Raw genomic sequence first — 27,269 nt, 5'->3', positions numbered from 1 at the left:
GTGAAAACCAAATTGGCCTATGTCTTTCAGTTTTTTATTCGCGAAGGAAAACGCATGTTTGGCACTACGGTGGCTAAGGTTCGGCGGAATTACGTAATTTTGAGAGTTGCCCGCCTGTGATTTGAACAATTTTATATCAAGCGACTTGAAATTTTGCACACAAATACTAGATGCCAGTACAAAACAAGCAGTGAAAACCAAATTGGCCTATGTCTTTCAGTTTTTTATTCGCGAAGGAAAACGCATGTTTGGCACTACGGTGGCTAAGGTTCGGCGGAATTACGTAATTTTGAGAGTTGCCCGCCTGTGATTTGAACAATTTTATATCAAGCGACTTGAAATTTTGCACACAAATATTAGATGCCAGTGCAAAACGAACAATAAGAACCAAATTGGCCTATGTCCTTTAGTTTTTTATTCGCGAACGAAAACGCATGTTTGGCACTACGGTGGCTAAGGTTCGGCGGAATTATGTAATTTTGAGAGTTGCCCGCCTGTGATTTGAACATTTTAATATCAGGGGACTTGAAGTTTTGCACACAAATACTAGATGCCAGAACAAAACGAGCAGTGAAAACTGCTAAGGCATGATGGCTACTGTCAAATTCTGATGGTTGGCCGCCTACCTTTGCTTTATTTTGAAGTCAATTGACGTGAAGTTTTAAACACAAATACAAATTTGGTTTCCCACTATGGTCACTATAGCGAGTAACGGATCAAAATCCTTTGAAAACGAATTTTGTTTCGAAAACAAATTATGTTTCCCACTATGTACAACATGGTGAGTAACGAACCAAAGCATTTGAAAACGAAATTAATTTCGAAAACGAATTTTTGTTTCCCGGTATAGACATCATGGTGAGTAACGAACCAAAGGCATTTGTAAACGAATTTTGTTTCGAAAACAAATTATGTTTCCTGCTATGGGCAACATAGATAGTAACGATCCAAAGGCATTTGTAAACGAATTTTGTTTCGAAAACAAATTTTGTTTCCTGCTATGGGCAACATAGATAGTAACGATCCAAAGGCATTTGTAAACGAATTTTGTTTCCCGCTATGGGCAACATAGATAGTAACGATACAAAGGCATTTGTAAACGAATTTTGTTTCCCGCTATGGGCAACATAGATAGTAACGATACAAAGGCATTTGTAAACGAATTTTGTTTCCCGTTATGGGCAACATAGATAGTAACGATACAAAGGCATTTGTAAACGAATTTCGTTTCGAAAACAAATTTTGTTTCCCGCTATGGGCAACATAGATAGTAACGATACAAAGGCATTTGTAAACGAATTTTGTTTCGAAAACAAATTTTGTTTCCTGCTATGGGCAACATAGATAGTAACGATCCAAAGGCATTTGTAAACGAATTTTGTTTCCCGCTATGGGCAACATAGATAGTAACGATACAAAGGCATTTGTAAACGAATTTTGTTTCGAAAACGAATTTTGTTTCCCGTTATGGGCAACATAGATAGTAACGATCCAAAGGCATTTGTAAACGAATTTTGTTTCGAAAACAAATTTTGTTTCCCGCTATGGGCAACATAGATAGTAACGACACAAAGGCATTTGTAAACGAATTTTGTTTCGAAAACGAATTTTGTTTCCCGCTATGGGCAACATAGATAGTAACGATCCAAAGGCATTTGTAAACGAATTTTGTTTCGAAAACGAATTTTGTTTCCCGCTATGGGCAACATAGATAGTAACGATCCAAAGGCATTTGTGAACGAATTTTGTTTCGAAAACGAATTTTGTTTCCCGCTATGGGCAACATAGATAGTAACGATCCAAAGGCATTTGTAAACGAATTTTGTTTCGAAAACGAATTTTGTTTCCCGCTATGGGCAACATAGATAGTAACGATCCAAAGGCATTTGTAAACGAATTTTGTTTCGAAAACGAATTTTGTTTCCCGCTATGGGCAACATAGATAGTAACGATCCAAAGGCATTTGTAAACGAATTTTGTTTCGAAAACGAATTTTGTTTCCCGCTATGGGCAACATAGATAGTAACGATCCAAAGGCATTTGTAAACGAATTTTGTTTCGAAAACGAATTTTGTTTCCCGCTATGGGCAACATTGATAGTAACGATCCAAAGGCATTTGTAAACGAATTTTGTTTCGAAAACGAATTTTGTTTCCCGCTATGGGCAACATAGATAGTAACGATCCAAAAGCATTTGTAAACGAATTTTGTTTCGAAAACGAATTTTGTTTCCCGCTATGGGCAACATAGATAGTAACGATCCAAAGGCATTTGTAAACGAATTTTGTTTCGAAAACGAATTTTGTTTCCCGCTATGGGCAACATAGATAGTAACGATCCAAAAGCATTTGTAAACGAATTTTGTTTCGAAAACGAATTTTGTTTCCCGCTATGGGCAACATAGATAGTAACGATCCAAAGGCATTTGTAAACGAATTTTGTTTCGAAAACGAATTTTGTTTCCCGCTATGGGCAACATAGATAGTAACGATCCAAAAGCATTTGTAAACGAATTTTGTTTCGAAAACGAATTTTGTTTCCAGCTATGGGCAACATAGATAGCAACGATCCAAAGGCATTTGTAAACGAATTTTGTTTCGAAAACGAATTTTGTTTCCCGCTATGGGCAACATTGATAGTAACGATCCAAAGGCATTTGTAAACGAATTTTGTTTCGAAAACGAATTTTGTTTCCCGCTATGGGCAACATAGATAGTAACGATCCAAAAGCATTTGTAAACGAATTTTGTTTCGAAAACGAATTTTGTTTCCAGCTATGGGCAACATAGATAGCAACGATCCAAAGGCATTTGTAAACGAATTTTGTTTCGAAAACGAATTTTGTTTCCCGCTATGGGCAACATAGATAGTAACGATCCAAAGGCATTTGTAAACGAATTTTGTTTCGAAAACGAATTTTGTTTCCCGCTATGGGCAACATAGATAGAAACGATCCAAAGGCATTTGTAAACGAATTTTGTTTCGAAAACGAATTTTGTTTCCCGCTATGGGCAACATAGATAGTAACGATACAAAGGCATTTGTAAACGAATTTTGTTTCGCAAAAAAATTTTGTTTCCCGCTATGGGCAACATAGATAGCAACGATCCAAAGGCATTTGTAAACGAATTTTGTTTCGAAAACGAATTTTGTTTCCCGCTATGGGCAACATAGATAGTAACGATACAAAGGCATTTGTAAACGAATTTTGTTTCGAAAACGAATTTTGTTTCCCGCTATGGGCAACATAGATACTAACGATCCAAAGGTAGTTGTAAACGAATTTTTTTTCGAAAACGAATTTTGTTTCCCGCTATGGGCAACATATATAGTAACGATCCAAAGGCGTTTGTAAACGAATTTTGTTTCGAAAACGAATTTTTGTTTCCCGGTATAGACATCATGGTGAGTAACGAACCAAAGGCATTTGTAAACGAATTTTGTTCCGAAAAGGAATTTTGTTTCCCGCTATGGGCAATATAGATAGTAACTATCCAAAGGAATTTGTAAACGAATTTTGTTTCGAAAACAAATTTTGTTTCCTGCTATGGGCAACATAGATAGTAACGATCCAAAGGCATTTGTAAACGAATTTTGTTTCGAAAACAAATTTTGTTTCCGCTGTGGGCAACATAGATAGTAACGATCCAAAGGCATTTGTAAACGCATTTTGTTTCGGAAACGAATTTTGTTTTCCGCTATGGGCAACATAGATACTAACGATCCAAAGGCATTTGTAAACGAATTTTGTTTCGAAAACGAATTTTGTTTCCCGCTATGGGCAACATAGATAGAAACGATCCAAAGGCATTTGTAAACGAATTTTGTTTCGAAAACGAATTTTGTTTCCCGCTATGGGCAACATAGATAGTAACGATCCAAAGGCATTTGTAAACGAATTTTGTTTCGAAAACGAATTTTGTTTCCCGTTATGGGCAACATAGATAGTAACGATCCAAAGGCATTTGTAAACGAATTTTGTTTCGAAAACAAATTTTGTTTCCCGCTATGGGCAACATAGATAGTAACGACACAAAGGCATTTGTAAACGAATTTTGTTTCGAAAACGAATTTTGTTTCCCGCTATGGGCAACATAGATAGTAACGATCCAAAGGCATTTGTAAACGAATTTTGTTTCGAAAACGAATTTTGTTTCCCGCTATGGGCAACATAGATAGTAACGATCCAAAGGCATTTGTGAACGAATTTTGTTTCGAAAACGAATTTTGTTTCCCGCTATGGGCAACATAGATAGTAACGATCCAAAGGCATTTGTAAACGAATTTTGTTTCGAAAACGAATTTTGTTTCCCGCTATGGGCAACATAGATAGTAACGATCCAAAGGCATTTGTAAACGAATTTTGTTTCGAAAACGAATTTTGTTTCCCGCTATGGGCAACATAGATAGTAACGATCCAAAGGCATTTGTAAACGAATTTTGTTTCGAAAACGAATTTTGTTTCCCGCTATGGGCAACATTGATAGTAACGATCCAAAGGCATTTGTAAACGAATTTTGTTTCGAAAACGAATTTTGTTTCCCGCTATGGGCAACATAGATAGTAACGATCCAAAAGCATTTGTAAACGAATTTTGTTTCGAAAACGAATTTTGTTTCCAGCTATGGGCAACATAGATAGCAACGATCCAAAGGCATTTGTAAACGAATTTTGTTTCGAAAACGAATTTTGTTTCCCGCTATGGGCAACATTGATAGTAACGATCCAAAGGCATTTGTAAACGAATTTTGTTTCGAAAACGAATTTTGTTTCCCGCTATGGGCAACATAGATAGTAACGATCCAAAAGCATTTGTAAACGAATTTTGTTTCGAAAACGAATTTTGTTTCCAGCTATGGGCAACATAGATAGCAACGATCCAAAGGCATTTGTAAACGAATTTTGTTTCGAAAACGAATTTTGTTTCCCGCTATGGGCAACATAGATAGTAACGATCCAAAGGCATTTGTAAACGAATTTTGTTTCGAAAAGGAATTTTGTTTCCCGCTATGGGCAACATAGATAGAAACGATCCAAAGGCATTTGTAAACGAATTTTGTTTCGAAAACGAATTTTGTTTCCCGCTATGGGCAACATAGATAGTAACGATACAAAGGCATTTGTAAACGAATTTTGTTTCGCAAAAAAATTTTGTTTCCCGCTATGGGCAACATAGATAGCAACGATCCAAAGGCATTTGTAAACGAATTTTGTTTCGAAAACGAATTTTGTTTCCCGCTATGGGCAACATAGATAGTAACGATACAAAGGCATTTGTAAACGAATTTTGTTTCGAAAACGAATTTTGTTTCCCGCTATGGGCAACATAGATACTAACGATCCACAGGTAGTTGTAAACGAATTTTTTTTCGAAAACGAATTTTGTTTCCCGCTATTGGCAACATATATAGTAACGATCCAAAGGCGTTTGTAAACGAATTTTGTTTCGAAAACGAATTTTTGTTTCCCGGTATAGACATCATGGTGAGTAACGAACCAAAGGCATTTGTAAACGAATTTTGTTCCGAAAAGGAATTTTGTTTCCCGCTATGGGCAATATAGATAGTAACTATCCAAAGGAATTTGTAAACGAATTTTGTTTCGAAAACAAATTTTGTTTCCTGCTATGGGCAACATAGATAGTAACGATCCAAAGGCATTTGTAAACGAATTTTGTTTCGAAAACAAATTTTGTTTCCGCTGTGGGCAACATAGATAGTAACGATCCAAAGGCATTTTTAAACGCATTTTGTTTCGGAAACGAATTTTGTTTTCCGCTATGGGCAACATAGATACTAACGATCCAAAGGCATTTGTAAACAAATTTTGTTTCGAAAACATAATTTGTTTCCCACTGTTTACAACATAGTGAGTAACGTACTAAAGGCATTTGTAAACGAATTTTGTTTCGAAAACAAATTTTGTTTTCACAGTTTCATTTTTGATACTTCAAAATTTGGGCATTTCAAAACGGTCTTTGATTTGTTAACAAAATTTGTTTACAAAAATATGTTTTTGAATACTGACGTCATTATATTAAATATCAGCTCTTTGTTTCCATCAAGCGATATTCACTTTTAAAAAAAAGTTTTTCCAAAAAATTTGTTTCGAATTTCGTTTTTGACCATAACCACCTTTTCTGAAATTCGTTTTGAACTCTGTTTCGAATTTTGCTTTTGGAAACAAAATTGATTATTTCAAAACAAAATTTGTTTCGGGAAAACGAAATTCGAAACGAATTTTTTTTTCTTATGGAAAAATGTATAGGCCACCATATCCACCTTTTCTCAAATTCGTTTTGAACTCTGTTTCGAATTTTGCTTTTGGAAACAAAATTGATAATTTCAAAACAAAATTTGTTTCGGGAAAACGAAATTCGAAACGAATTTTTTTTTCTGATGGAAAAATGTATAGGCCACCATATCCTGTATTAGCGTATTTTCGGCGCTGCATACAAGTGCCAATTTAATAATGTTCCGGGCCATAGGATTTTTAAAAATTGGTGTAAAATAGGCTCAGAACATGAAGATCACATTACAATAGCGTTTTTTGAACACCTTTAAAGTATATCGCAACGAAATGGGTTTGACTGCGGTCACGCTGTGTGAATCCCAGCGATCGCGTATTTTCGGCGCTGCATACAAGTGCCAATTTAATGATGTTCCGGGCCATAGGATTTTTAAAAATTGGTGTAGAATAGGCTCAGAACATGAAGATCACATTACAATAGCGTTTTTTGAACACCTTTAAAGTATATCGCAACGAAATGGGTTTGACTGCGGTCACGCTGTGTGAATCCCAGCGATCGCGTATTTTCGGCGCTGCATACAAGTGCCAATTTAATGATGTTCCGGGCCATAGGAGTTTTTAAAAATTGGTGTAGAATAGGCTCAGAACATGTAGATCACATTACAATAGCGTTTTTTGAACACCTATAAAGTATATCGCAACGAAATGAACTTGTCCTAGATGTATTTTTCTGAAATTTTGCTGAGAAACTTGGACTTTTCGATGTCTTCTATATTGTCAGACAGGCGACTAAATGAAAACCAAATTTGAAACCCGTCAACAAAAACAATGGAAGCGATGAATCGATTGAACAATTGCTCCCTTTGGTTTGGCAAGGATTATTTTTTTTCTTCCCGCAGACTTCGATCGCATAACCCTTTAACTTCACTGATAGTACAGTGAATTGGCAGGCCAGACAGCAGACTTCTGACAAAATTTATTTACCCATTTTTCTGATTTGATATTCCAAACATCTTATTGTTACCCTAAACACAAAATATGTATATTTAATCGCGCAACTTAAGATAAAACCTTGTTGGTTCAGCAATAATCTATAATTCAAAGTAAACCTATTCACGCCCAAATTGTCGCTTTCACAACTTGAACGTTTGCCTTACTTCATCGACGTGGGCAGGCTCAATTTTTTCTCGGATTGAAACAACTGACAAATTGAACCTTTCTGTGATACGACTCAAAAGCTGTTTCTAAGCGCTGACTGTAGCGTGTTTCCTGTAACCAACGTAACGAAGTATCTTAACCCAATAATACATTGTTGAATAAATTTTGAGCTCTTTAGACAGATCTCCTGTTTTCATAAATACCCATGGTAAATTCATTACGTGAAGAGTTTATTGCGATTAGCCAAATCCAAACGCAATTGTTACCAGAGGGAATCAGCAACGTAAGAAGAAAGTTAACAAAACTTCGGACCCGGGTTACTCGGCCACCTCACGAGGTATCGCCATGATTTTTGTAACGCATTATAGTTCATAGGCTGACCTTTCTAACGATACCAAAATTATATAAGTCTCTTTTATTTTAGCATGTTTCGTTTAGAATAAACTAAATATCACCAAAAACAAACATAACATTTTGCCTTCGCAATAGACGTAAAGCATCGTTCCATTTTATTATATTTATTTTTTGCTTAGTTGAACATAAATAGCTCGTTCGATGCTGTAACTTTCTTACACCAATGTGTAAACCCAAGCTCATATCGGCATCTACTAACGTCGCTGCAGTGGAAATCTGCACAGAGTAACGACGTCACGGTTAGCTAGTCGTCAGTAAAACCGACACTTACAAATACGATATGGCGAGGGCGGCTTATATTCGAGGGCGGCTTACATTATTTAATGTCACGCCGATATTTTGTCTGCGCTCTGTTTTTTAAAGAAATTTACCATCAACTCGCTCCATCGTACCAATATGTTTTATAGCCCAAGGTTGTCAGCGTATCTGACTATTTTAAACGACAGATTTGTTGACAATTATTGTTGTAGGGCACCTAACTTTGTCTTTAACATTACCGTGCGGCTTACAATCAAATGCGGCTTACATTCGAGGGCGGATTACATTCGAGGGCGGCTTACAATCGAGTAAATACGGTACCTCACCCACTGAAGCATAACCCAGCAAACCCACTCTAACCAGGGACAACATACGAATACTTTCAATCTGTGCTCCCCAACATTCAAGAAATATATTTCAAGTAGAAATGCGAAGTATGGACTCAACGAACGATATGATGGTTCCAAACCTCTGGTGTAATATCATAGTTGACGTGTATGTAACGCTCTGCATCGCATGAAGTAAATTACCAGAGTTCGAACGACCCACGAAGCAACATTCATCGCAATATTAGTTCAGATGCTCATTATTACGTCACAGTGGAAGCATAATCATACTCGACAAAGACAACCTCTATCACGTCAAACTAGTTCTAATAGTACAATTCATGTTATTGATCCAAATATTTGTCTATATTACGTCGCGTTTATTAGGTATAGTGTGGATTCAAAACTATGCACAAACGAGAAATTTACTAAATGAAGAGGAACCAGGCAAGAAAGGCTTACTTACGTCAGTCGCTTAGATAGACACGCGTGACTGGCCGCTAGCCATGTTGAACGTTGAGCGATGTGGTCACAACCAATATATATATGATGTCTTACCAGCACAACCTGACGTCATTTTGTAACAAATGCATAGTGTTATACAAACGGCTTCGCATATATTACAGAATGGGCTTGTACTGACTACACTGACTGCGACCAAACCAACAACTTCAAGCGATCGCTGGGATTCACACAGCGTGACCGCAGTCAAACCCATTTCGTTGCGATATACTTTATAGGTGTTCAAAAAACGCTATTGTAATGTGATCTTCATGTTCTGAGCCTATTCTACACCAATTTTTAAAAAATCCTATGGCCCGGAACATTATTAAATTGGCACTTGTATGCAGCGTCGAAAATACGCGAATACTGGGATTCACACAGCGTGACCGCAGTCAAACCCATTTCGTTGCGATATACTTTATAGGTGTTCAAAAAACGATATTGTAATGTGATCTACATGTTCTGAGCCTATTCTAAACCAATTTTTAAAAAATCCTATGGCCCGGAACATTATTAAATTGGCACTTGTATGCAGCGCCGAAAATACTCTAATACTGGGATTCACACAGCGTGACCGCAGTCAAACCCATTTCGTTGCGATATACTTTATAGGTGTTCAAAAAACGCTATTGTAATGTGATCTACATGTTCCAAGCCTATTCTACACCAATTTATAAAAAATTCTATGGCCCGGAACATCATTAAATTGGCACTTGTATGCAGCGCCGAAAATACGCTAATACTGGGATTCACACAGCGTGACCGCAGTCAAACCCATTTCGTTGCGATATACTTTATAGGTGTTCAAAAAACGCTATTGTAATGTGATCTACATGTTCCAAGCCTATTCTACACCAATTTATAAAAAATTCTATGGCCCGGAACATCATCAAATTGGCACTTGTATGCAGCGCCGAAAATACGCGATCGCTGGGATTCACACAGCGTGACCGCAGTCAAACCCATTTCGTTGCGATATACTTTATAGGTGTTCAAAAAACGCTATTGTAATGTGATCTTCATGTTCTGAGCCTATTCTACACCAATTTTTAAAAAATCCTATGGCCCGGAACATTATTAAATTGGCACTTGTATGCAGCGTCGAAAATACGCGAATACTGGGATTCACACAGCGTGACCGCAGTCAAACCCATTTCGTTGCGATATACTTTATAGGTGTTCAAAAAACGCTATTGTAATGTGATCTACATGTTCCAAGCCTATTCTACACCAATTTTTAAAAAATTCTATGGCCCGGAACATTATTAAATTGGCACTTGTATGCAGCGCCGCAAATGCTCACTGCCTTCTGTTTGAGTCAAAGCCTTTGACGAACAATGCGCATGCATGCTGGGATTCACACAGCGTGACCGCAGTCAAACCCATTTCGTTGCGATATACTTTATAGGTGTTCAAAAAACGTTATTGTAATGTGATCTACATGCTCTGAGCCTATTCTACACCAATTTTTAAAAAATCCTATGGCCCGGAACATTATTAAATTGGCACTTGTATGCAGCGCCGAAAATACGCTAATACTGGGATTCACACAGCGTGACCGCAGTCAAACCCATTTCGTTGCGATATACTTTATAGGTGTTCAAAAAACGCTATTGTAATGTGATCTACATGCTCTGAGCCTATTCTACACCAATTTTTGAAAAATTCTATGGCCCGGAACATTATTAGATTGGCACTTGTATGCAGCGCCACAAATGCTCACTGCCTTCTGTTCTGTTTGAGTCAAAGCCTTTGACGAACAATGCGCATGCATGCTGGGATTCACACAGCGTGACCGCAGTCAAACCCATTTCGTTGCGATATACTTTATAGGTGTTCAAAAAACGATATTGTAATGTGATCTACATGTTCTGAGCCTATTCTAAACCAATTTTTAAAAAATCCTATGGCCCGGAACATTATTAAATTGGCACTTGTATGCAGCGCCGAAAATACTCTAATACTGGGATTCACACAGCGTGACCGCAGTCAAACCCATTTCGTTGCGATATACTTTATAGGTGTTCAAAAAACGCTATTGTAATGTGATCTACATGTTCCAAGCCTATTCTACACCAATTTATAAAAAATTCTATGGCCCGGAACATCATCAAATTGGCACTTGTATGCAGCGCCGAAAATACGCGATCGCTGGGATTCACACAGCGTGACCGCAGTCAAACCCATTTCGTTGCGATATACTTTATAGGTGTTCAAAAAACGCTATTGTAATGTGATCTTCATGTTCTGAGCCTATTCTACACCAATTTTTAAAAAATCCTATGGCCCGGAACATTATTAAATTGGCACTTGTATGCAGCGTCGAAAATACGCGAATACTGGGATTCACACAGCGTGACCGCAGTCAAACCCATTTCGTTGCGATATACTTTATAGGTGTTCAAAAAACGCTATTGTAATGTGATCTACATGTTCCAAGCCTATTCTACACCAATTTTTAAAAAATTCTATGGCCCGGAACATTATTAAATTGGCACTTGTATGCAGCGCCGCAAATGCTCACTGCCTTCTGTTTGAGTCAAAGCCTTTGACGAACAATGCGCATGCATGCTGGGATTCACACAGCGTGACCGCAGTCAAACCCATTTCGTTGCGATATACTTTATAGGTGTTCAAAAAACGCTATTGTAATGTGATCTACATGCTCTGAGCCTATTCTACACCAATTTTTAAAAAATTCTATGGCCCGGAACATCATTAAATTGGCACTTGTATGCAGCGCCGAAAATACGCGATCGCTGGGATTCACACAGCGTGACCGCAGTCAAACCCATTTCGTTGCGATATACTTTATAGGTGTTCAAAAAACGTTATTGTAATGTGATCTACATGCTCTGAGCCTATTCTACACCAATTTTTAAAAAATCCTATGGCCCGGAACATTATTAAATTGGCACTTGTATGCAGCGCCGAAAATACGCTAATACTGGGATTCACACAGCGTGACCGCAGTCAAACCCATTTCGTTGCGATATACTTTATAGGTGTTCAAAAAACGCTATTGTAATGTGATCTACATGCTCTGAGCCTATTCTACACCAATTTTTAAAAAATTCTATGGCCCGGAACATTATTAGATTGGCACTTGTATGCAGCGCCGCAAATGCTCACTGCCTTCTGTTCTGTTTGAGTCAAAGCCTTTGACGAACAATGCGCATGCATGCTGGGATTCACACAGCGTGACCGCAGTCAAACCTATTTCGTTGCGATATACTTTATAGGTGTTCAAAAAACGATATTGTAATGTGATCTACATGTTCTGAGCCTATTCTAAACCAATTTTTAAAAAATCCTATGGCCCGGAACATTATTAAATTGGCACTTGTATGCAGCGCCGAAAATACTCTAATACTGGGATTCACACAGCGTGACCGCAGTCAAACCCATTTCGTTGCGATATACTTTATAGGTGTTCAAAAAACGCTATTGTAATGTGATCTACATGTTCCAAGCCTATTCTACACCAATTTATAAAAAATCCTATGGCCCGGAACATCATTAAATTGGCACTTGTATGCAGCGCCGAAAATACGCTAATACTGGGATTCACACAGCGTGACCGCAGTCAAACCCATTTCGTTGCGATATACTTTATAGGTGTTCAAAAAACGCTATTGTAATGTGATCTACATGTTCCAAGCCTATTCTACACCAATTTATAAAAAATTCTATGGCCCGGAACATCATTAAATTGGCACTTGTATGCAGCGCCGAAAATACGCTAATATTGGGATTCACACAGCGTGACCGCAGTCAAACCCATTTCGTTGCGATATACTTTATAGGTGTTCAAAAAACGCTATTGTAATGTGATCTACATGTTCCAAGCCTATTCTACACCAATTTATAAAAAATTCTATGGCCCGGAACATCATCAAATTGGCACTTGTATGCAGCGCCGAAAATACGCGATCGCTGGGATTCACACAGCGTGACCGCAGTCAAACCCATTTCGTTGCGATATACTTTATAGGTGTTCAAAAAACGCTATTGTAATGTGATCTTCATGTTCTGAGCCTATTCTACACCAATTTTTAAAAAATCCTATGGCCCGGAACATTATTAAATTGGCACTTGTATGCAGCGTCGAAAATACGCGAATACTGGGATTCACACAGCGTGACCGCAGTCAAACCCATTTCGTTGCGATATACTTTATAGGTGTTCAAAAAACGCTATTGTAATGTGATCTACATGTTCCAAGCCTATTCTACACCAATTTTTAAAAAATTCTATGGCCCGGAACATTATTAAATTGGCACTTGTATGCAGCGCCGCAAATGCTCACTGCCTTCTGTTTGAGTCAAAGCCTTTGACGAACAATGCGCATGCATGCTGGGATTCACACAGCGTGACCGCAGTCAAACCCATTTCGTTGCGATATACTTTATAGGTGTTCAAAAAACGCTATTGTAATGTGATCTACATGCTCTGAGCCTATTCTACACCAATTTTTAAAAAATTCTATGGCCCGGAACATCATTAAATTGGCACTTGTATGCAGCGCCGAAAATACGCGATCGCTGGGATTCACACAGCGTGACCGCAGTCAAACCCATTTCGTTGCGATATACTTTATAGGTGTTCAAAAAACGCTATTGTAATGTGATCTTCATGTTCTGAGCCTATTCTACACCATTTTTTAAAAAATCCTATGGCCCGGAACATCATTAAATTGGCACTTGTATGCAGCGCCGAAAATACGCGATCGCTGGGATTCACACAGCGTGACCGCAGTCAAACCCATTTCGTTGTTATATACTTTATAGGTGTTCAAAAAACGCTATTGTAATGTGATCTACATGTTCCAAGCCTATTCTACACCAATTTTTAAAAAATTCTATGGCCCGGAACATTATTAAATTGGCACTTGTATGCAGCGCCGCAAATGCTCACTGCCTTCTGTTTGAGTCAAAGCCTTTGACGAACAATGCGCATGCATGCTGGGATTCACACAGCGTGACCGCAGTCAAACCCATTTCGTTGCGATATACTTTATAGGTGTTCAAAAAACGCTATTGTAATGTGATCTACATGCTCCAAGCCTATTCTACACCAATTTATAAAAAATCTATGGCCCGGAACATCATTAAATTGGCACTTGTATGCAGCGCCGAAAATACGCTAATATTGGGATTCACACAGCGTGACCGCAGTCAAACCCATTTCGTTGCGATATACTTTATAGGTGTTCAAAAAACGCTATTGTAATGTGATCTACATGTTCCAAGCCTATTCTACACCAATTTATAAAAAATTCTATGGCCCGGAACATCATCAAATTGGCACTTGTATGCAGCGCCGAAAATACGCGATCACTGGGATTCACACAGCGTGACCGCAGTCAAACCCATTTCGTTGCGATATACTTTATAGGTGTTCAAAAAACGCTATTGTAATGTGATCTTCATGTTCTCAGCCTATTCTACACCAATTTTTAAAAAATCCTATGGCCCGGAACATTATTAAATTGGCACTTGTATGCAGCGTCGAAAATACGCGAATACTGGGATTCACACAGCGTGACCGCAGTCAAACCCATTTCGTTGCGATATACTTTATAGGTGTTCAAAAAACGCTATTGTAATGTGATCTACATGTTCCAAGCCTATTCTACACCAATTTTTAAAAAATTCTATGGCCCGGAACATTATTAAATTGGCACTTGTATGCAGCGCCGAAAATACGCGAATACTGGGATTCACACAGCGTGACCGCAGTCAAACCCATTTCGTTGCGATATACTTTATAGGTGTTCAAAAAACGCTATTGTAATGTGATCTTCATGTTCTCAGCCTATTCTACACCAATTTTTAAAAAATCCTATGGCCCGGAACATTATTAAATTGGCACTTGTATGCAGCGTCGAAAATACGCGAATACTGGGATTCACACAGCGTGACCGCAGTCAAACCCATTTCGTTGCGATATACTTTATAGGTGTTCAAAAAACGCTATTGTAATGTGATCTTCATGTTCTCAGCCTATTCTACACCAATTTTTAAAAAATCCTATGGCCCGGAACATTATTAAATTGGCACTTGTATGCAGCGCCGAAAATACGCGATCGCTGGGATTCACACAGCGTGACCGCAGTCAAACCCATTTCGTTGCGATATACTTTATAGGTGTTCAAAAAACGCTATTGTAATGTGATCTTCATGTTCTCAGCCTATTCTACACCAATTTTTAAAAAATCCTATGGCCCGGAACATTATTAAATTGGCACTTGTATGCAGCGTCGAAAATACGCGAATACTGGGATTCACACAGCGTGACCGCAGTCAAACCCATTTCGTTGCGATATACTTTATAGGTGTTCAAAAAACGCTATTGTAATGTGATCTACATGTTCCAAGCCTATTCTACACCAATTTTTAAAAAATTCTATGGCCCGGAACATTATTAAATTGGCACTTGTATGCAGCGCCGCAAATGCTCACTGCCTTCTGTTTGAGTCAAAGCCTTTGACGAACAATGCGCATGCATGCTGGGATTCACACAGCGTGACCGCAGTCAAACCCATTTCGTTGCGATATACTTTATAGGTGTTCAAAAAACGCTATTGTAATGTGATCTACATGCTCAGAGCCTATTCTACACCAATTTTTAAAAAATCCTATGGCCCGGAACATTATTAAATTGGCACTTGTATGCAGCGCCGAAAATACGCTAATACTGGGATTCACACAGCGTGACCGCAGTCAAACCCATTTCGTTGCGATATACTTTATAGGTGTTCAAAAAACGCTATTGTAATGTGATCTACATGCTCTGAGCCTATTCTACACCAATTTTTAAAAAATTCTATGGCCCGGAACATTATTAGATTGGCACTTGTATGCAGCGCCGCAAATGCTCACTGCCTTCTGTTTGAGTCAAAGCCTTTGACGAACAATGCGCATGCATGCTGGGATTCACACAGCGTGACCGCAGTCAAACCCATTTCGTTGCGATATACTTTATAGGTGTTCAAAAAACGCTATTGTAATGTGATCTACATGTTCTAAGCCTATTCTACACCAATTTTTGAAAAATCCTATGGCCCGGAACATTATTAAATTGGCACTTGTATGCAGCGCCGAAAATACGCTAATACTGGGATTCACACAGCGTGACCGCAGTCAAACCCATTTCGTTGCGATATACTTTATAGGTGTTCAAAAAACGCTATTGTAATGTGATCTACATGTTCTAAGCCTATTCTACACCAATTTTTAAAAAATCCTATGGCCCGGAACATCATTAAATTAGCACTTGTATGCAGCGCCGAAAATACGCGATCGCTGGGATTCACACATCGTGACCGCAGTCAAACCCATTTCGTTGCGATATACTTTATAGGTGTTCAAAAAACGCTACTGTAATGTGATCTACATGTTCTGAGCCTATTCTACACCAATTTATAAAAAATCCTATGGCCCGGAACATCATTAAATTGGCACTTGTATGCAGCGCCGAAAATACGCGAATGCTGGGATTCACACAGCGACACCGCAGTCAAACCCATTTCGTTGTTATATACTTTATAGGTGTTCAAAAATTGCAATTTTAAAGTGTAGATATTGTTTTGCAAATATTGGACACCTTGCTGATTGAAATGTTTGTTATTACAACTCATTTTTGTTTTTTTCGTGAGTTAATGCTTATTTTGTGTGAACACAATTGTTTGAAGCCGTGTTCATTCATGCGTGAAATAATTTCGGTTTTAACCAAATTTCATTTCGCCGAAATGACGGTGGTGAAATTTGCCTGTTGCAACTAAATATACTCTGTGATGTTTATTGATGTCATCTGAAATTATGTTTGTTCCTACTCCGAAGAAAAGAAGTTCCATCAACTAAAACTTTGGAAACAAGCATTTGAAAAGAAAATATGATGATACATAATACGGATGGCTAAAAAACTAAACAGCAGAACAAATTTTTCCCGTTTTTGTACTTGGGATTTTATCATTTTTCTGTGGCATTAGACGTTACCATCACAATATAATTTTACTGATAAATGCTTATCCTCAATTTACGTTGTGGTTATGCAGCATGCTGCACTAAAAATAAACCAGCCAAACATAGATGCTAGAGCTCACTGTTTTGTCTAAAAACCACAGTAACATAGATTTATTATCTGAAAAACCTGTTTAAAATTTGCAGAAGAAAATTTGCAACAGGCAGTTGATGAAATCAAAAAGTATCAGCTTGAAAATCTTGATCCAGATGTTGTCCCTTACAGTGAAGTGTTGCAAAAGGTTGAAATACCAGAGGTTCAACCAACACTGATAGATACTGATATTTACAAAGGATTTCATCCTCAAATGAAAAATGAGTTTCAGCCATCAACAAGCAAGCAAGGCAATGATCGATTTGTTGGTGAACACATCAAATTTCAGCAACTAGTTTCAAGCTTCAAAGAACACAACCAGCAAGGCATATTTCTAGCTTTTCTTGGGCCGGCTGGATGTGGCAAATCTACTCTTTCAAAGAGATTATGCAGGCAACTAGGAACAGAAGATCACTTAGTGCTTCATCTTCGGTTCATGTATTTAAACTACGGCGATAGAAAGCTTACTTTGCAGGAGCTTCTGCTGGATAACCAGTTCAACCATGCTTCACAGGAAACACTCAGTTTGGTTTTCCAGTGGATGATAAAGAACCCAGAAAAGTGTGCTTTTATTTTTGATGGATTAGATCAGGCAACCTGGACACTAGAAAACATGGCACCTGTAAATGAGAAGTATCACACTCCCTTGCCAGTACAACAGCTTGTTGCAAACCTTTGCAGCAGGCAATTTTTTCCAAAATCTACATTGATTTTTACTTCTCGACCCCACTCATTGCTATCAATACCATTAGGACTCCGACCTAAGCCAACACTTTATGTCAGTGATCTTTCTCCTAAGGATGCAAAGACACTGTTTGATAGCTACTCAGGTGATAAAGCAAATGAACTGTGGAACAAACTTGCAACTAAATCTCCACAATTGCTTGATTTATGCCGCAATCCAATGCTTTTACAATTTATTGTTTATGCTGGATTATTTGGTGAGGTGCACAGTATTTCCACCATAACTAATGTATTTGATGAAGTTTTGCAACAACTTGGTCATTCTGAGCATGCAAAAGGAGAGAATTTAGAAAACCTCAAGTTGCCACTTAGCCAAATGGCATATGAAGGCATGGTTCGTAAAACCGTTGTGTTCACACATGATGACCTTCAAAAAGTAGGTTTAGAAGATGTAAAAGTACAGGATGTAGTGTTCAAAATGGCAAAGTTCTCCCGGTTTCCCAGTCGTAGAATCTTTGATGGGAGAGATGCTCTCTTCTACTACCTTCATCAAGTTCTGCAGGAAATGTTTGGTGCATACTACATTTCTATGTTCATGTCAGATGAAGAATTTGATCAAATCGTGGACGATTTGATTAATGAACCCCATTGGGCAATGGTTCGTCGTTTTGTGTGTGGCCTTTTGCTCGGACACAAACCAGGTATGTGCAGCGCATTGGAAAGTTTGTGCTTTAATGACCATTATTTTTATTTTATAATTTTCAATCAAAGCCTCTGGAAGTGGACGTAATGAAACCAGTTCAGAATCTGATCCTGTCAATAGTGCTGTCAGCGGTACGACAATTTCCAAGATGCATAAAATCCGTCAGTACTATATTTATTTGGTATTTGTGTATTAAAAATGTGTTTCTGTTATCTTTTTTGCTGACAAAACTTTTCTGATTACTTAGCAATGAACTTAAAATGTAGTTGATAGAAAAAGAAAGATATATGCTATACTATATATTGTGACTCATTGTTTTACAGCCTGCAGAGAAGGTTTGGCTTCAACAAATGTAAAATCTACTTCATCAAAAACATTAGATGGCGCAACAAATTCCAAGGCCCAACTTTCAAAACAGTCGCCAGAAAATGGTGGTAAATGTTTTTGAAGCGGAAAACTATTTGAGTGAAACATATCCAACAACAATGCTTTCATTTTTAAACTGTGCTGCACAAGATTTGACAGTGTATTATGTGTTAAAGCATGGTTGTGTTGTAATTTAACTGAATATCAAAATGCCAATTAACAACCAGAAACAGGATTTAATGCCCATTGAAAGTTCATGACACATGTCGCAGCATGCAATTTCACAACGATTGGCATTTTTGGATGGAATTTGTCTATGTTGCAATTTTTTATGCACACCACTTAAAAACCCCTTACATGTTGAGAACCACTGGAACAATTATTTAAAATTTTACTAGAATTTCAACCAATGTTTGTTGGCTGTTTCATCAAGGCACTTGTAAACAAATGGTATCCTATTATATCTTGTTTATGATTTGTAATACATATGTTTCTACAGCTGGTGAAACCTCCACTGCTGCAGCTGAACTTGAGGCAACCAGAATACCTCAAATAGATGGTGGTGAACTAGGACATGTAAAAAGTAAGTTCTGCCCTATATACACATGTTGCTTAACTGATTTTTAGTGCAAGTAACGAAGTATAACATTTTTACGTCACAAACTGGAGTGTAATGTTGCCACCATGTTTTGCATTCATATATTCCTTGTTATTTATTATAATCAATGTTTTACATAAACCTGTGGTTTAAGGCACATAAATTAATTGTTAAATGGTATGAATATTAAAACACTTCACTAAAGTCTACAAAAAATGGAAATAAATGATATATATATATATGCTAGACTATATATTTCAACACATTGTTTTAAAGCTTTCAGGGATGGTTTGGCTTCAACAAATATCGAATCGTCTTCATCCAAAACATTAGGTGGCGCAACAACTTCCAAGGCCCAACATTCAAAACAGTCGCTGGATAATGGTGATAAATATATACAAAGCAGATAACATAACATAACAACAATCCTTTCTTTTTTAAACTGGGCTTCATAAGATTTAACAGTGTATTATGTGTCATAGCATTATTATGCTTGACTTGATAAACTCAGTATTTTTGTTTAGTTTCTTCCAATTCTGCCACAAAAAAACAAACAGGTTTTTTTGCGAGACTTTTTTCAAGACGTTCAAAGAAACATCCAAAACATGCAGGAAAAGGTTAAATTTTTGAATTTTATTTCCCTGCTTCTCGGCAGTGACATCGCAGTCAATTTGTTGAACTCTCATACCTTAGCTGGAAGAACTATGGTTCCTAATGACCAGGGTTATAAGTTCAAACTCCAGTGCTTTTTTATATCTTGAGCTGTCAGGAAAAGAAGCTTTACCAGTCTTGGCTGTGATGCCGCTGTTACTTGGTGTGCAACGTTTTAGTGCTGTAAGCATGCGACAGTAGCTCAATCCATTTGTTGTGTTAATTTAAACATTCATGTATTGTTCATGTAAATTTAACACCTGTTTCTACAGCTGGTGAAGCCTCCACTGCTGCAGCTGAACTTGAGGCAACCAGAATACATCAAATAGATGGTGGTGAGCTAGGACATGTAAAAAGTAAGTTCTGCCCTATATACACACGCTGCTAAAGTGCTTTTTATCGCAAGTACCGAAGTATACCATTTTTGTAACACATATATCCATTGGTATATATTATATCCATTGTTTCACATAAACCTGTGGATTTGGGCACCTAAATTAATTGTCCAATGGTATGAATATTACATTATTTCACAAATGCAAACATTTCAACCTATGAGGTCTCATCAGTGCAGTTGTTGACTGCTAGCTTTTACACTAGCAGTCACACTGATTTCCAAATATGACATTCGTGTGGTGAATCCCTGCTGTAAAGTCTAACTGGCAAACTCCCACAGACAGAGCAGTGGCCTGGAATGCCCAGGCCCAGCTTGGTTGTTCAGCCACTGTAGGCCGTAACTCACAATTAAATCCTAGAAATTGAGTTTTAAAGGTCATTTGCCTTTGTTCACCTGGTGACAGTTTCTCTTGTTTGTCAAAAACAATTACCAGGTCTGATGACTCATGAAGGAAGACTGCAATTGCTGAACAGAAAAAAAATGATTAGAGATGCATTAAGACACATGGGTGGTTTTGCAAAGGCTAACTGCTAAACTGCCAGTCCTAGGGGGTGTACAAACAGCCCTAGTGGCCCCCAAGACAGTTACAAGACATCTAATTCTTAATGAATTGTGTAGAGTAGGGTTGGTGACTTCACTTAATCGCAAATGGAGGGTACTTTCTGTGATTCATTTTTTCACAAAACAAACCTACACTTTTTTTCTGCTTTTTTAGCCAAAATAATGGCCAACAGGGGGACAAAATGCCCCTGGGGGAGTGGTTAAAGTAGTTATCTCGAATATAATTTTGACCAGAATTTAGACAAGGGTCGGGACTAACAGAAAATCACAAACTGAGCATACTTTCTGTGATTCATTTTTCCACAAAATCGACCTCAATATTTGGGTAGTTTTTCAGCTACATGTTCAACAGCACCCTCTACCAATTTATTGCCTGACTAATAACCCTGAAAACCATAGTAAAACTGCCCCCAAACACGCTGAAAATCGCCCTGGCAACAACCTGTTCATTTGCGCTCATTCATCCAAAACACTGGCACCCATGCATGACCCATTGCATTTCCCAACCAAGAAACTCCTTTCCACAGAAATACAGAGTTGCGGCCTGTAACCTAATTTATTTATTGTCAAAATTATCAAATGAGGCCTTCGTATTTGGTTAACCCTTATGGTGTACATAAGTGCCATTAAATTACAGTTATCACCTTGATTGTTTTTTACAGGTGATGGAAGTGGTTCCAGTCTAAAAACCTTGCCATCAACCTCAGTCAAGACTGACTCCAGTGATCCAGCATCCTCCACACTTAACAATGAGGAACAAATGCATGGTAGTCAGTTACAATAAAAACAATCTTTTTTCTAATCCAAAAAGAAAAAAAAACTTTGCAGTAACATTTGTAACCTGTAAAGTAATACAAGGCATTTAAGTGTAAAAATCTGGGACCATCTAATTGATGCCAAAGTTAAGATGCTGCTGTTATTTAACATATTTGTTTTGTTGCACTTGTCTGCATTGACTGACCCTGCCTGCCTTTCTTGCAATTAGTCAGTCTTGCACTGATAATGAACACAAACATTTGAAACAACATAATTTTACTTTTCAGTTGCTTCTAATTCCACCACAGAAAAACCCAGAGGATTAATGAAGCTGTTTTTAGATCTTTTTCACAAACAACCAAAACATGCAGGACAAGGTTTGCTACTATCCAAAATTCATTATGATGCATTAATGGCAATTCCATGCGCTGGACGAGAAGATAAACTTGCTCCAGACAAAAGCACGCTAGTGCGATGGAAAATATTCTGCCACTGCATCGTTTTATCATTGTTATGAAATGTCCTAGGGAGGGGTCGCCTAAATTGCTCTGAAAAAATGATGCAAATTTAGGATCAACTGCAAGTGTAATAACTGTGACCCCTTTTTTTTCTCATCTAATCATAAGAAAATCATTCTGCTGTAATAATTTTTACCAGCAAAGTAATACAAAGGATTGTCTGCATTGACCGGCCCTGAACGATTTGCAAAACCATGTTTACAATTTGTTACACAACGTTGCTTTACGCGAAAAGCTTGCTGTTAAACTTTCACATACTTTCCACTACAAGTTACCATTATATTGGGTAAACAGGCATCGTGGTTTAGAAAGTCTCACATCTCATTACGCATCTAATATACGCAGGTTATATTTGTGGAAAACGCACATTGGGAGTTTAAATAATTCTCCCATCCAAATACATGGCTTCTATTTTTGCCGTAAATGTTGATCTTGTTATTTTCAGACAAACATGCGAAAAAGTTGTTGAATAAACTTTCGAAATACCTGCGGGAAAAAAGGCCTGATGGATACAATTTAAGTAGATACGAGTTACGAGGTTAGTATTTATTTCCAGTCTGTGTGATGCGTGTTTGTAAACGTAACTGTTACGTCACAGTAAGTATTGTGACGTCGCAATTCCATTGTTCTTATAGAAGAGAATGGAATAAAAATGTTCAGGTTGAAAGTTTTAAAGGAAGGTCGCATATTTTTTGTCGGATAAAGTTTATATTTTCCTTCCAGTAAGTTAATGTTTTTGTATTTGATTAATTTGTTGGATCTTGTCTTGTTTAAATCCGATTAAAAGTGAAGAAATCTTGTTTGAAGTTTGCAATAAAAAGTTTTGGTGATTTAATAAAACTTCCGCCATGTTTGTTTTAATAAACTTGTCCCTGTTTCAGATTTCCTTGTAGATTTACAGGAAGTTGACGAAATAGTTAGAGATGAAATCGCCCTCTCTTGTCCTTGGAGGTTGGATTTAGACAGAATCCCACTGAAGATTTCGGATGTTTTCGCTCTCGCGGATTTCCTCCCACGGATTCGAGAACCCGGTTTGTGGCTGTGGTTGCAGAAATGCGGACTTAATTCCGAAACTTTAAACATGATCTTTGAAGCGATTATGAAGATGGAACCCAAGGTTGGTTTTCATTATTTTGAGAATAAATATTTGTTTAAATCCATGATATTTTTGTAAAAACTTACTTTTTTTAATCAAAAGTGAAAACATGGAGTTAATTTTAATCCGGTTTAAAGAAAAAAAATCTGTTTTAAAAAAAGTTTGAAACAAAGATTTCCGACCAATTTTTATATTTTAAATAGTTGAGAAAACTCTACCTGAGTTCCAACAAGTTGGAACGAAAAGATGTTGGAAATATTTGTCGGATTCTCCCTAAAGTGGATGAGTGGTTGGGGCTGAGTGGATGCGGATTGGATTCCGAATCTATTCGAGTCTTGGAAGAAGAGATTAAAAAACTGAAAAACCCGGTAAGAATTTGTTTAATTTATATTTACATTAAAACATGGTTTTGTTAATTTTAATGAAATTAAAAGTTTTGTGATTTTTTTTCAGCCGATAGTTCTGGGTTTGGATCGTCAGTTCCTCGCATCCGATAAAGACTCCTGTGGTTCGGATTAAAACAAAACGTGAGACTTCCAGAATTATTTGTGTTTTTTTGTGATTTGTTCAAAATAAATGTTTTTTACTGTAAATAAAATTGCTACGAAATATATAAAGTGAAATATGTCTGGAGCAGAAAGTGAGACGAAAGTTTTCCGACATTTTTATTCCAGTTTTCAGAAGAAAGAATACCAGGGGTTGTTTGTGGAATAGAATGTTGTCATGTAGGAATGTAACAGACGGATCTACTTCGTCTTGGAATAAAATTAAAACTTCAACTGTCTCAAAATATCTTATTTTTAAATGTATTGGTTTTAAATGCAAGAAATCTCATTGCAAATGAAGAGTGAAACTCCCACAAACTGACAACGCCCATGAATCAAGTTACAAGAGAATATGTTGGTTAATGAAGTAAGTGTATGTCTTGTATTGGTCTGTTGTACACAAGTACTTACTTGCAATTTAGTTGGGCTCTGTTTAAAAGTTAGTTGCTGGGTTTATTTTAAATGAATCCTCGAGTCAATCCAAATAAAAAATATAATCCCAGAATAAATTTTGTTGTAAATTTGAATACAAAACATTAGTAAGACCAATCTTGTCAGCTCCAACAACATCACTAATCCACACAATGAATTGTTGTTGAAATTAGTCCTAGTCATCATGCTGACCCCAAACTAAATTGATTCGTAACTTTTGTCAACAGAAATCATATTAAATGAGTTGCAGACTGGACGACTGGGCGAATGTTTTGATCTGTTAGATCTCATCAGTGCAGCTTGATGTTGGCTCGTGACAATCTTTCTCGCCAAACAACCAGTCGAAGATTTTCACAAAAACTGGGTGCAAACCTCTGAAGCCAATCGAGGTGAAAACCCTATGTCACAGCTAAATTTTTTGGGAAATTTTAAACTTAGACCAGTGGTCCTTAACCAGTGTCAGTGCAGCAACGTTTTAAACATTACATGTGTGTTTTTAAATTATGTACGTGCAAACCAGAGTATGTTGTCCTTATCGTGTTACCACTGTGTTGCCACCGCCTCATTACTTATATCATTATATAAATTTTATTGTGTAAATTTGTGTAATTCTTCGGCATTTATCTTTTTGACAAATATTTGCAACGCAAGCCAATTCCGAACGCATGTAAAAGTACTGAAGTATGAACTGATAAATCACTTGGCATGCCATGAATATTAACCTCGTGTGCCAGGGGTTGCCGATCCCTCAAAGAGTGTTGTCAGGGAGTCTGCCACAACCTCTAAATACTCACTCTAAGTGATTTATAAACCCCTATTTTTCATAAAATGTTTGTGCAGTTTACAATATGAGCATGGATATATGTAAAACAGTAGAAGCAAGTAACAACCTGGTTATATGGAAAACACATTATGACTTTCACCCCATACTTTAATCTTGGCAGGAACAGATTTATCAAAACATCAAAGAGGTCAATGACTTTTCTGACAGCTTTATATGCCAGGACAAAGAGGTCTAGAGTCACTGAATCAGATGATTGACCAACACAACGAATCCCAGGAAATTTTGATCTAAAAAAAGAGGTCACATTCAAAAAAGTTGGGTTCCCACAAGCGGTATTTAACTTTGTTGTATGTAAATTTCATTGAAAGAAATACTGAAAACTTATGTGATACTTTTTCCTTGGTATTGATATTGCTATATTATCACAAGTGTGCGTAACTATGCCTATATAACATTATTTTGCTGTATAAACTTTACAACAGTAATTTCTTGTAGCATTATTAGACAACTATTTTTTTTGTTTTATTACATTAAAACCATGTTATGTTTGGCTGTCATAATTATGCATTTGTTTTAGATTTGCCAAGTTGAAGTGGTACTCTAGTTGCGGGTCGCCAGTGGTCCCAAAACCTTACATTTTTCATTTATCCATCTGGTTGCACTGAAGAATAAAACATCACCAAGGCAACGTCAAGAATATTCAAATCCCTGTGTGGTCAAAACAAACAGAAAAATAAATGTCATGACCTCTAATTTTCACAAGGTCACCAACAACATGCCTGCCCTACATTGAATCCTTGTAGTTGGTGCAAAAAAGGTTAGATTGACTTTGTTAATAAAGAAAGAGCAAACCCATTTTTGATTTTATGTTGACCTCTACATTTGTTAAGTGGAATTTAATAAAAGTATGTGCTGGATGGCTCTTTATGAAGACTAAAACATATTAGATGAAAAAAGCAGTTTAAATTAAAAAGGTCTGACTGTAGTTGTTGTTTCTCGAATTTATTGACAAAAGCAAAAGAACCATAAAGAAAAACGTCTTTATCTAAAACTCATTTACAAACATTGGTGCTTTTAATTGCAAAGTCATTAAATACCAGTGTTGTTTTTGCAGAGTCATAGCGATGCCAACCTGAGGATTGAAAAATAACGACTGGAAATAATTTAGTTGTTGTAAACACCAATACTTCTCTGCAAAGTCATCCTGGGTAAAAAACACCCAAATTGTAATATTAGAAGTTAAACACACTCTGATAGAATGCAATCTTACTCATAACAGAAAATGACAATGAAAGATGACAAACATACGGTAAGCAGTATTGCTTTTAATCAACACAAAAACTTTTGCATAAATGATATTTTATGAATTGTCTGAGACAAGGTTATGTTGTTTTTATAGTTGACCTTCCCCACCATTGATATAAGTCATTGTTATTTAATTGTTACAAAATAATGAAGTATTGATGAGTAATATGATTGATTATATTTTAACCCAGTTTAAAAACTAACAAAAAGTTGTCAAAATCTGCAACTTGTTTGTCAAAAATGACAACAGGTTAAAATGATGTAAGTGTTACAACGTCAAACCGAAGAAACACTTTTAAGTTAGTTAATGGTGACATTCTGTGCAAGTGTGCAAGATATGTGATATTCACATAACATCAAGAAAACTAGTTTACTTTTGTGATTTCAACAGGTTTCCACACATTGGAGACATCCACTAACATGCTGTAAACCCCAAACTTGATATTACCTTCTTACAGCTTCACATGGTGTTAAATTCAGCTCAAATGTAAGTGTTTCTTGTCTGCAATCTGTTTCATAAAGAACATTGATTTGCTGATATTTTTTTGATTATCTTTTGAAACAACAAATAGTATTATTAAGCTGTTTCCATGGTGACAGGTTAACCAATGAGACCAGCGATCGGGGTCCAGGGTGGGTGGTTACAGGTTACTACAAATCAAAGGATTCACATGACCTAATTATTGAAGAGGAAAACCTCACTATGTGATCATTCCCAACTATATACTGTTGCAAATCATTCAAGTGGAAAGTCTACGGGGACAATGTCGTTCTACACAAGATCTCACTTTTTCTAAATTTGAATATTCTCTCTATATAATCAGTATGTCAGCTTGGATTTTAGTA

At 37.1% G+C, this 27,269-nt stretch overlaps 2 protein-coding genes across 2 annotated transcripts in view; both read left to right on the top strand.

Annotated features, from left to right (window-relative positions):
- LOC145908831 (NACHT, LRR and PYD domains-containing protein 1a allele 5-like) overlaps window positions 1-18,446 on the top strand; it is a 36,634-nt gene extending 18,188 nt beyond the window's left edge. The window contains exons 3-4 of the mRNA XM_082996153.1: window positions 17,081-18,369; window positions 18,423-18,446. Of these exons, the coding sequence (XP_082852279.1) occupies window positions 17,081-18,369; window positions 18,423-18,446 (1,313 nt within the window). The remainder of the gene's footprint in view (window positions 1-17,080; window positions 18,370-18,422) is intronic.
- Window positions 18,447-19,681: 1,235 nt separating this feature from the next.
- On the top strand, window positions 19,682-23,962 carry LOC145909093 (uncharacterized). The gene is made up of 7 exons (XM_082996414.1): window positions 19,682-20,385; window positions 21,650-21,754; window positions 22,031-22,120; window positions 22,707-22,799; window positions 23,143-23,378; window positions 23,561-23,725; window positions 23,811-23,962. The coding sequence occupies exons 2-7, from the start codon at window positions 21,748-21,750 to the stop codon at window positions 23,874-23,876; spliced, it is 657 nt and encodes a 218-aa protein (XP_082852540.1). The 5' UTR covers window positions 19,682-20,385; window positions 21,650-21,747; the 3' UTR covers window positions 23,877-23,962.
- Window positions 23,963-27,269: the final 3,307 nt, after the last annotated feature.

Source organism: Ascidia mentula, chromosome 7 (genome assembly GCF_947561715.1).
Source record: "Ascidia mentula chromosome 7, kaAscMent1.1, whole genome shotgun sequence".
Classification (NCBI taxonomy): domain Eukaryota; kingdom Metazoa; phylum Chordata; class Ascidiacea; order Phlebobranchia; family Ascidiidae; genus Ascidia; species Ascidia mentula.
This window is presented reverse-complemented; position numbering and strand designations above follow the sequence as displayed.

Bases quoted from the DNA above. Each gene is read 5' to 3' on its own strand.
- LOC145909093 (XM_082996414.1), top strand. The intron at 22,121-22,706 runs GTTTGCTACTAT...TGTTATTTTCAG, and splicing joins ACCAAAACATGCAGGACAAG to ACAAACATGCGAAAAAGTTG. The intron at 23,379-23,560 runs GTTGGTTTTCAT...TATTTTAAATAG, and splicing joins TTATGAAGATGGAACCCAAG to TTGAGAAAACTCTACCTGAG.